This window comes from Saccoglossus kowalevskii, chromosome 3, assembly GCF_978046115.1.
Source record: "Saccoglossus kowalevskii chromosome 3, keSacKowa6.1, whole genome shotgun sequence".
Taxonomy (NCBI): Eukaryota; Metazoa; Hemichordata; class Enteropneusta; family Harrimaniidae; genus Saccoglossus; species Saccoglossus kowalevskii.
In genome coordinates, this window is record NC_140643.1 from 39953061 (window position 1) to 39965387 (window position 12327).

The 12327-nt window shown below is 35.4% G+C and overlaps 1 protein-coding gene across 2 annotated transcripts in view; it reads right to left on the reverse strand.

The window, feature by feature from the left end:
- LOC100369209 (dorsal-ventral patterning tolloid-like protein 1) overlaps positions 1-11715 on the reverse strand; it is a 41833-nt gene extending 30118 nt beyond the window's left edge. The window contains exons 1-4 of one of the 2 annotated variants that reach the window (XM_085497193.1): positions 11462-11715; positions 10291-10348; positions 5190-5398; positions 3394-3648 (exon numbers count right to left, since the gene is read on the reverse strand). In XM_085497193.1, the coding sequence (XP_085353319.1) occupies positions 3394-3648; positions 5190-5376 (442 nt within the window). In that variant the 5' untranslated portion in view covers positions 5377-5398; positions 10291-10348; positions 11462-11715. The remainder of the gene's footprint in view (positions 1-3393; positions 3649-5189; positions 5399-10290; positions 10349-11461) is intronic. The other variant, XM_085497192.1, reaches the window with a different exon arrangement.
- Between the last annotated feature and the right edge of the window lie 612 nt (positions 11716-12327).

A 12327-nucleotide genomic window follows, 5' to 3' on the forward strand; every position in this document is an offset into this window, starting at 1 on the left:
CATACTGGATTATAATAGTGCTAACAGAATCGTCTGATTAATAACTTAATGTTCCTTAAAAGCTACGTTAGTGAAACAATATCTTGTTTTCCATTGGATTTTTTTCCAAGACGTTTAGGTAATGGTTAATTATGTGTATCTTATCTAAATTTAACAAAGAAAATAAAGAAAATGCATGACAATGTTGAAAATGAGAGTCTGCCACATTTAAAGGAACATGAGCCACATTTAAAGGGACATCAGCCACATTTAAAGGGACATGAGCCACATTTAAAAGGACATGAACCACACTTAAAGGGACATGAGCCACATTTAAAGGGACATGAGCCACATTTAAAGGGACATGAGCAACATTTAAAGGGACATGAGCCACATTTAAAGGGCATGGGCTGCATTTAAAGGGGCATCAGCTACATTTAAAAGGACATGAGCCACATTTAAAAGGACATGAGCCACATTTAAAAGGACATAAGCCACATTTAAAAGGACATGAACCACATTTAAAGGGCATGGGCTGCATTTAAAGGGGCATCAGCTACATTTAAAAGGACATGAGCCACATTTAAAGGGACATTAACCACATTTAAAGGGACATGAGCAACATTTAAAGGGCATGGGCTGCATTTAAAGGGACATGAACCACATTTAAAGGGACATGGGCCACATTTAAAGGGGTATCAGCTACATTTAAAAGGACATGAGCCACATTTAAAGGACATGGGCCACATTTAAAGGGGTATCAGCTACATTTAAAAGGACATGAGCCACATTTAAAAGGACATGAGCCACATTTAAAAGGACATGAGCCACATTTAAAGGGACATGGGCCACATTTAAAGGGGTATCAGCTACATTTAAAGGACATGAGCCACATTTAAAAGGACATGAGCCACATTTAAAGGACATGGGCCACATTTAAAGGGGTATCAGCTACATTTAAAGGACATGAGCCACATTTAAAAGGACATGAGCCACATTTAAAAGGACATGAGCCACATTTAAAGGGACATGAGCCACATTTAAAGGGACATTAACCACATTTAAAGGGACATGAGCAACATTTAAAGGGCATGGGCTGCATTTAAAGGGACATGAACCACATTTAAAGGGGCATCAGCTACATTTAAAAGGACATGAGCCACATTTAAAAGGACATGAGCCACATTTAAAGGGACATTAACCACATTTAAAGGGACATGAGCAACATTTAAAGGGCATGGGCTGTATTTAAAGGGACATGAGCCACATTAAAAGAGGCATCAGCTACATTTAAAGGGACATGAGCCACATTTAAAGGGCATGGGCTGCATTTAAAGAGGGCTTGGACTGCATTTAAAGAGGACATGAGCTACATTTAAAGGGGCATCAGCTACATTTTATGGGGCATGGGCTGCATTTAAAGAGGGCATGAGCCACATTTAAAGAGGCATCAGCTACATTTAAAGGGACATGAGCCACATTTAAAGGGACATGAGCCACATTTAAAGGGCATGGGCTGTATTTAAAGAGGGCATGAGCTACATTTAAAGAGGCATCAGCTACATTTAAAGGGACATGAGCCACATTTAAAGGGCATGGGCTGCATTTGAAGGTACATGAGCCACATTTTGGTGGCCTACCACAGCCAAGATTCTTTCAATATGCAAATTATAGTTGACGACTGTTCACCTTGGCATACATACTGGCAAGTTCTATCAAGGTACCCATGGCATAGAATTTCAAATAATTGTAATGTGAGGCCTGGAGTTCATTTCATTGCAGATTAATGAGATTACTGTGTTTTACAAAAGTGGTTCTGACACGTTAAAAGTTTTCAACCAGCTATTTTGGAGAGGTGCGTCACATCTGTAGGGTTTCAATGACATGCAAGTTCTTAATACTGTAAAACACTTTATCATCGCATGGATATAATTTTCGAGGAAGGTCATTTTGTGTGGAATAAAATTCCAAATGAACAACTAATCAAATGAACGAATGGATGTAGACCAAATATAAGTCCCTGTTTTGAACAGAGACTAATAACAATTTGACATACTTGAACACTTGTTAATATTTACATGTATATTAGTATTCCATTTTATAGTTGTTGTGTGTGTTCATATGTTCTACCGATACATTTAAACATTTTCTTTTATGCTATTGATAAAGAGCCATTGCTCGAAGCGTCTAGCTATTTATAAAAGTTACTTAGGACTACGATTACCAAATATTATCTACTGTACATCATATTTATTGGTTCTAGTGATGATTATTTATTTACTGCTTTTACAATCAAGTCACTGTCAAGTTTACATCTATATTTGTATGCATAAGGACACAAAAGCAGAATGAATGATGTCAAGAAAATGTTTGAAACAAACAAAAATGTATATGTCTCGCCTTTGTACCAAATTTAAACAAAAAAGGGTAGCAGAATAGAAAAATACAACAGAGTGGCTGCAGGGCAGTTGAATTTCATTGAAACTCAAAAATTTGTCAAAAAAACTAATAATTTCCGACTTTAATCATACAATAATAGCTGTGTATCGATTGATTGTTTAGATATCTGTATAGAAACATCTATAAAGCGCGCACACACACAATTATGCATGCAAATACACACAGAGAAAAATATTGACACAATCTACCTTATTTGTAGTCTGCAAACAAAGGCTCCAACTATATTTACACATTGAAAATAAGTCCAAAAATAATTCAGTTGATTCAGCTTTCTCATTATTTTACTTTTAAATTAAACAATAATATTTATATTTCATTAAATTTGTCACTTTTGCATATTCATATTTTAAATTTGTAAGTTTGTTGCATTCGAAGCAATCAAATTGGCAAAAATTCATTTCACCATATACATGTATGCATATTTTAAAACTAACGACTGAAAAAGAGTCATTAGTTTATTAAAATTAAAAGTGATTTTTATATTCAAGGCAAAAACATGTAACTATACAATGAGAAATAGGAATTGTAAAGAATGCACTATGCATACCAAATAGATCCTGTATATACCATATACTGTAAATACATTAATTATTCACTGGGTTTTAATTTCACTATTTTCGCTGATAAGTAAAATCCGCTAATTAAATCTACATGAACTCGTGCTCAAAACATCAAAATCATGAAAATGAATGTCAGTGAAAATTAATAAATATAATATAATAAGTATTCAAGTTTAAATCAACCATGTTCGGATTGCAAAAAAGTAATAAAAAATTAACTCTAGAATATGAATTTAAAATATTCTCATAAATTAAGGTATATTTGTAAACATTAGACATTAATCACTGAGTTAGGAGTCTTTGTTTGTCTATTAAGGTCAGTTACATTGTAGATACATTGTATGTTCATGTAAAAGATAAGTGGTAATGCAACCCAACATAGTGAGCAACTTACCTTGATAAGTTAATGGAACATTCTCTATTCTGGCCACGAATGTCCCTGGTTCAATTGCATCATCACTCACGAATATTATCAGCATTTTATTTGTTGTAGAAACCACCGGCGATGGGAATGTTTGATCACAGAAACGACCAAGATGATGATCCTCCTCGGAGGCTCCATCAAAAAATTCTACATAGTCATAGAAACAAATACTATTCGAACGCCGTTCCAGATAGAACTCTTCAAACTCAACTCGAACCTTGTAACCTTCAAATCCAAAAAAAAAATGTTAATTTTAGTATACATTAATTAATTGGCAATAATGAGTTTGGGGTTCGTAGCTATAGACTGGCACAATTTTACAGCATGAAATTCCATAGACTATTTTTTCATACCGAAAGTATACCATCTTTGCACATTGTTCAATATGTAAATGCCTTCTTAACACATTGCCTGCTACACTGTTTTCATCCATTCATTTTTTGAATACAATTTCCCGAATATGGGTAGTTTAATTGAAATGGATATGCAAGAGTTTTCATCCATATATTAACATAGGGACAAATTATTGAAACTTATCATATCTTTACAAATAATTCTTTACATTCCATATTAATGTTTCTGTAAACAAATTGAATAGTTACATATTTAGATAGAATTGGATAGTTCAACCAAAAAATAGGCCACTAGGCTCAACGGTTTTTGTCAAAAAAAATGGCATTTAATTTAGGAGTAGGGTAGTAATATAATTTATTATTATACATCTGTCACCGTAATGCCATAAGTTACAGCGTGCCGTAATTTTGTGGTATGTTACGGGGTAATTTCATCCTACCATATAAGGAAATTTGAACAAATATGGAATGATTGTGCGCGTAAGCGTCCTCTAATAATAAAAACAAACATGGCTGCCACCAGGGTTTGACCGGACTCCACACAAAGAAGTTCGCTAAATCTGTTTTGGATTTGGGCATTCCCATGATGTACTCCTGGGAGGAAAAGATGTGTTATAAAAATGTTATTACAAGGAGACTGCAAAGTATGCACTCAGACAGTATGCAGATACATCGACCTCCACTGTGCATCGATCGATACTCCTGCTGTACTGTCTTTGTATTTTTCAAGAAGAAGTAGATAAAAAAAGTCGAAAATATCACTTTTTACCAAAAATGAAAAAATTTTCGTCAAAATTAGAGAATTGAAAATATCATCATGATATGAACAAATCTTAGAGAGGTCCACCTGTAATGCCTATATGCGGAGCTAATAAAAAATAGTGTCATGAGATAATCAGATTGAGGTCCACTTGATGTAACCACATACAAGTATCAAAGTAATTGAATTTTTACCAAAATTGACAAAAATATTCACTAAAAATAGAGAATTAAATGTATCTTCACAAAGTGATCAAATCTGAAAGAGAACTACTCAAGATACATTTGTAGTGAGTATGAAAGTTTTAAAGAAGAAGTCCAAATTGTAAAGTTGAGGCTGACAGATGCCAGACGTTGCTGGACAATCACTAATATAATACAGTAGCTTTACTTGAATTAAAAATAAAGTGGATTAAAGAGAAGTGGGCTGGTTTACACAAATATTGCAAATTTATACAACTGAAAGATAAATATTTGTTTCTCCAAAAATTGATTTCTACTCATTTGCATAGACCATAGGAACTGACCATATTTCCCCTTCTTTACTTATTTGAAACCATATAGAGTATTTGAGTGTTATTAAAAAAAATGAATAAATTTGCCAAAGGTTAGCTCATATGTAATCACTGAAAATTTTGAACTGAACTTGCATACCTTCTTTTCCTATAATAGAATATTTACATTCTTGTAATGGTGGATAGTTTTCAGGATATCCAGGAGCTTGTATGTGTTCAACATCATCTCTGCCCGGTATTTCCACCAATTGATCTTCACATCCTGCTATCTCCAATGGTAAAATTGTCAGTAGTATAAACAGGCAACAAATGAATACATTAGCCATACTGTTCAAGGTGCTTTAATATCTGAAATTAAACATAACATTGGGTACGTAACAGGTCCTGTAATTTACAGGTAGAAAATTGACTCCGATTGTACAACAAATAGCCAGTTTGCAAAATACAGTGTTGATGTTTCGTCCCATTATGAAGCAGTGATAAATACAGTGCAACACAAGTAAACATCACAGTGAGGGTGCAGTGGACAGTGCATTAAGGTAATCAGAAGATCTCCAAGGCCAAATAAAAATATGTGTGGTTCTCATAACCTTACGCTACCTAAAATTTATTGCATACCATCAACTTTTATTGGCCAAACATGAACAGGGCAACATCGCTAAGATTTCAGTGAAAATTGAATGAACTAAATTTATATCCAGAATGTTGGTCAAATTGAAAAGACTACTGTAAACACATATCATTAAACACAGATTTTATTAAACAATCAGCAAGCTAAAATAAATGATGTCCAATGAAAGAAATTTAATAACAAAAACAAAATCCCCACCTGTTTATGATTTTTTGGTCCGACAATATGTACAAATGAGCCAGGGATGTGACCGACCATTGGTGTACCACACATGAGGCAAAAGAATAAAATTGAGCCACAGGTTTTCATTTGTACCACAGGTAAGGTTTACCACATGTGAGCCATAGGTTTACCACAGGCGAGCCATAGGTTTACCACAGGCGAGCCATAGGTTTACCACAGGCGAGCCATAGGTTTACCACAGGCGAGCCATAGGTTTACCACAGGCGAGCCATAGGTTTACCACAGGCGAGCCATAGGTTTACCACAGGCGAGCCATAGGTTTACCACAGGCGAGCCATAGGTTTACCACAGGCGAGCCATAGGTTTACCACAGGCGAGCTATAGGTTTACCACAGGCGAGCCATAGGTTTACCACAGGCGAGCCATAGGTTTACCACAGGCGAGCCATAGGTTTACCACAGGCGAGCCATAGGTTTACCACAGGCGAGCCATAGGTTTACCACAGGCGAGCCATAGGTTTACCACATGTGAGCCATAGGTTTACCACATGTGAGCCATAGGTTTACCACAGGCGAGCCATAGGTTTACCACAGGCGAGCCATAGGTTTACCACAGGCGAGCCATAGGTTTACCACATGTGAGCCATAGGTTTACCACAGGTGAGCCATAGGTTTACCACATGTGAGCCATAGGTTTACCACAGGCAAGCCATAGGTTTACCACAGGTGAGCCATAGGTTTACCACATGTGAGCCATAGGTTTACCACATGTGAGCCATAGGTTTACCACAGGTGAGCCATAGGTTTACCACAGGCAAGCCATAGGTTTACCACAGGTGAGCCATAGGTTTACCACAGGCGAGCCATAGGTTTACCACAGGCGAGCCATAGGTTTACCACAGGCGAGCCATAGGTTTACCACAGGCGAGCCATAGGTTTACCACATGTGAGCCATAGGTTTACCACAGGTGAGCCATAGGTTTACCACATGTGAGCCATAGGTTTACCACAGGTGAGCCATAGGTTTACCACAGGTGAGCCATAGGTTTACCACAGGTGAGCCATAGGTTTACCACAGGTGAGCCATAGGTTTACCACAGGTGAGCCATAGGTTTACCACATGTGAGCCTATCTTGATGTTACATGTAACCAATAATGTGAGTTTGAAAATTATTACTTATTATTCAGGTAGCACAAATTATTTACAATTATGTTGACAAGCACATAACTAATTCCTTTCAGTTTATTAGGCAAAGCAACAAGCAGACATTATGTTCAATATATTAAAGTATATGAGTTGTAGGAAGGAAGTGTTTATACTAACCAGTATGTAATTTATATGAACATATATGCGTGATTGCAGGATTGTAATGTCCATTGCATTTACTATTGGTACTAGCATGCGCAGAGTTCAGAGTTCCCTCTACAAGTGTTCAGTCTATTTTGAATGCATTGTACACACAAAGGAATTAAAGTCGTTATTGAACAATAGATACTCTATTCTCTTGGACTCAGACTACTATAGACAAACTAACAATGCCTATTGTTGTAGGTTTTAATTGGGGATTGTGCCTGTAAGATGTGTGCCTTGGCAGACATTGCTGGTAGTTTTCTGACAATCGCATTTACCTGCTTCATGTGTTTTGGTAATGTCATTCTATTGCCAAACGCACAGACGTATACTTTTTGATCTAACCGCAAATGAAATTTGTGCGTTTTGACTATTTTTAATATCTTCTACTTTCGTCTACTATATTTAAGAATATATAATGAGCAAATTTATATTATTATTTCTCATTATTACAATTTTCCCAGAAGATGTGAAAAGGTCAAATGGTGATGTTGACGTTGACATTGTTCCTTTGTGTGGATGCTTTGTAGTTTTTGTGGACAATGCGTTTAAAAACTTGATATGCTCACGCAACTAAGGGATTAAAGTCATTTAATATTCAGTAGGAAGCTGATATTTTAATGGTGCATAAATTTTAGCTATCTCTATGCTTGTTTGGTTCATGGTTACAGAAACATGGAGAATAAACACAAATAACTTACACATGTTTTGTCACATTTGGGAGATTATTTATAAGGATATCGCGTTATTACGTTATAAATGCGTTAGTTGGATTGTTTATTGGATTAAAAAGTTAAGCCCAAAACAAACGTGGCACGCATCTGACCAAAGGAAAAGCTACACTACTAGTCTGTCTGTAGTAGTCTGAGTCTTGGACAAGTAGCAGTTCGATTGAAATGGCTCTAATGTTTGTTATACAAAGTTTCATATTTTGTTTACAACTCATTATGAATGGTCAGTATATGAATTATCAATAACTTAAAGGGACAAAATTATTGCATCCCTAAGTGTTTAATGTGAGACTGTATACAATGTTAACACACAATTTTAGCTAATGTCTGTCTCTGATTAAAACTACTAGCTCCATTTTGTCACCTCTATGCTAATAAAAATAGCTATCATATTTCCTTCACTAAGTGTATTTCTCATATATAGCATGTTTTGAATTGTAAACAAACAGTTGCATTTATTTGTGTATTCGATTATCAAAACATGACTCGTACATGTATAATAATGAGTCTGACACTCAACAATATTCAATAGAAACAACCATCATAGTCATAATACAAAGGGTCAAATGTTTTTTATTTTTTATATTACCATGGTGTACATTCAAGTTATTGTTAGAATACCTGTACAACTCATAAGCCTGTTGTTTTTCTCAAAAATATGAATAGGGAAAGTGAATTAATTTTAATTTGGAATTATTATTTCATAATTTCCTGTAAAGCAATAATCAGGTCAAAATTAATATATTTATGCATGGAACTCTGTGATTCCAGAGAATGAAGTTTTGAGACTCAATACAAGTACATATGCTCTAATGTCAGCAACATACCATAAAAATGACATAACATTAGTAAATCAAATATTCTAAAACGATTATATATACATTTATATTGCAAGAAATCAGATATCCAGGTAACAGCAGTGAGTTGTGGGAGAATAGTTGTTGCTAAAATTTTGAATTTCCAGTTCAAACTTCTGAATGCCAAAGTCAAATTTTGTCTCCAAAATCTTCAAAAATTGGGACTACATGTAGCAACCAATACATGGATGCTGTAAAATATTTTATTTTCGCTTGGAATTAATTTTCGCTATTTTCGCTGAAGCAATGATTCAGTGAAAATAAAATCCAGCAAATATACCTTTTTTCCTATATCTTACATTCAACTCGTCACAAATCAGTGAAAATAAATTCCATACAAAATACCCAAAAAGTCTTTTCAGCAAAAATTAATTCCAGGCTAAAATAAAGTATTTCACAGTATTCATTTTAATAACCCAACCAAGGCAACAAACTGCAATTTTATTGGTCATTCCCAGGTACTCACATATTGCAACAGACAACTGCAGTTTTATTGGTCATTCCCAGGTACTCACATATTGCAACAGACAACTGCAGTTTTATTGGTCATTCCCAGGTACTCACATATTGCAACAGACAACTGCAGTTTTATTGGTCATTCCCAGGTACTCACATATTGCAACAGACAACTGCAGTTTTATTGGTCATTCCCAGGTACTCACATATTGCAACAGACAACTGCAGTTTTATTGGTCATTCCCAGGTACTCACATATTGCAACAGACAACTGCAGTTTTATTGGTCATTCCCAGATTCTCACATATTGCAACAGACAACTGCAGTTTTATTGGTCATTCCCAGGTACTCACATATTGCAACAGACAACTACAGTTTTATTGGTTATTTCCAGGTACTCACATATTGCAACAGACAACTGCAGTTTTATTGGTCATTCCCAGGTACTCACATATTGCAACAGACAACTGCAGTTTTATTGGTCATTCCCAGGTACTCACATATTGCAACAGACAACTGCAGTTTTATTGGTCATTCCCAGGTACTCACATATTGCAACAGACAACTGCAGTTTTATTGGTCATTCCCAGGTACTCACATATTGCAACAGACAACTGCAGTTTTATTGGTCATTCTCAGGTACTCACATATTGCAACAGACAACTGCAGTTTTTTACCATCTTTTTATTTACAATCTGATCTGAAATTTTTAAATTTGGTCAGAAATTGTAGTTCATGACTATATCTATACTATATCTTGTTTGAAGTTTAAAGGAGGGGTTTAAGGCCAACTCAAGACAACGTCACCCAACACTCTCCAACAAAGATGCAACATCACATTGCTTCATCGTAAGCACAAGGCAAACCAATGACAGAGAGCATCAGTGACAGTCTTAGAAAATTAATTTCGTTTAATATTTCAATCCATCAATCAATAGTAGTTTTAGAAATCTTATGTTTTGTGTCACATTGATCATCTAAATTTTGTGATTGAGTGAATGGAATAAATGGAATGCATACGTGCCTACATACCTCATCAAACCATCTTTTCATCAAACTTGCAGAAACCTGAGTTTACCATTAGGCTAATCTATAAATTAGAGTTTAGCAACAATAACAAGGAATAGAAAAAAAATCTCTATGAGCACATACTATATTGAAAACAACTTTCAAATTGGATTGGATTGTGTGGGGCTTGACTGACTGCACATGCCACAAGTAAATATTTTTTCAAAATCATATCTTGTAAAATACTTTTTATTTTAGCTGGAATTAATTTTCACTGAAACGACTTTTTTGGAGTTATGTATGGAATTTATTTTCACTGATTTTTGAAAAGTTAAATGTAAAATATAGTAAAAAAAGTATATTTGCTGGATTTAATTTTCACTGAATCATTCCTTCAGTGAAAATAGTGAAATTGTGCTGTAAATATATGCACTCATTGCCAAAGTTTCTTTATTGTAACTAGTTTTTCATTGTAAGTAGTTTTTCAGACAAAGACCCTAGGAAATGTGTCAAAATGAGAAAACTGAAACCACGTAAAAGGCAGGTTCATGTTGAATTTTCAGTAAATTCAGCAACCATGAATTTTGATTGATGTAAATATTGTAGTTGCCCAACTATTGTGGACTCTGAGTCATATAACTTTAAATGATACAAGGTGAACGAAATAAATATGTTTATAATAATAATGATAGTTAAAAAGACAACCATGCATACTCGCATGTGTACATAACATTTCTGCCCAGAATTTAAAAGCATTATTTGCGTTTTCTCCCCATGTTGTCTATATAAATGTTCACGTGACTTAAACACCTTGACAACAAGTCTTTTCAATATGAGACGTCAGTCTCGGATGACGCGTCGGGTTTTCTGCTATTACCGGACGATCATTATTCAAGAATTATCGTCGGACGACGGTGTCTGAGTTCGTCTTTAGTGTCATAATAAGGACAGGTGACCCCTAAGGACACTGTCCATTCTTTCGCCCCAAACATGGATCTTTTTTAGTTCCATGCCCCAGTCAACACAGAGTAGTATCATAAGACTAGGAGTTTCCTAAACGAAACCACGGATCTCCAGCAGATAGACTGTAACCCGCGTAGTACGATTGCCCGTATGCTATAAAAGCACTTGCGTATAACTACAAAGCTTTGTATAGTAGTGCGACGGTAGAATTTGTTTGTTTACGTTTACTCACCTTTTAGATTTTGCTATTGATATCTGCGAGTCTTGTGGGAAAAACCGAGAGTAAATATACGTACTATCCGTCTTCGTCTTGTCTTAGCGCGTAATGTGACTGTCACCGAATATGTCCATTGTATAATACGTTGGTTACCTCATGTTTTGCAGACAATAACACATTTACGTGGTGGACGGAGAAAGTGTATGTTCTTAATAGGTGACAAGGGTGACAAGCACGACAGTACACTCGCCATTCAACGTTCGCTGTCATATGCAAATTAGAAAATATTGAGGGCGGTATTGCGCGTTGCACTACACTGTCGATTTCGATGAATCGATAGACTGGCAAAGTCGGGACTTCTTTTATGTTTTACAAAAATAAATATAATTAATTGTCAATTTGGCCCATTTAGCGTGATCGCGAAAACTAGCGGCGAGTGGGGAACACATTTATTTTAATTAAAAATTACACCTATGTTTGAAAAAATCGCCCGACTGTGGCCAGTCTAGTGAATCGACAGCGTTAACACAAAATAAACTAACGTACTATTGTGTAATTCCGATTAACACTATCGTTTTTATGAAATATATTCATATAAAAATTGTTTCAATAATGTTATTTTTTGACAGTTTTCTTCCGAAAAATAATTCCTACTTGGAAAATCTGAAACCTCTAGCTCATTGCTGAAGCGCCGCAATTGTGTTTGCCAAACTTTTACCTTGAACCAATATTTTGTTGGGGAGCCTGAGACACACTATTTCCTGGCATAATTGTTCAACAGCGAGCTGTTGACATTAACGGTCAGGGAGCATTAATTCAACAACATAGGCCTGTATATGTAAACGAAATGAGAAAATGAAAATTATTGATTTTGTAACGCG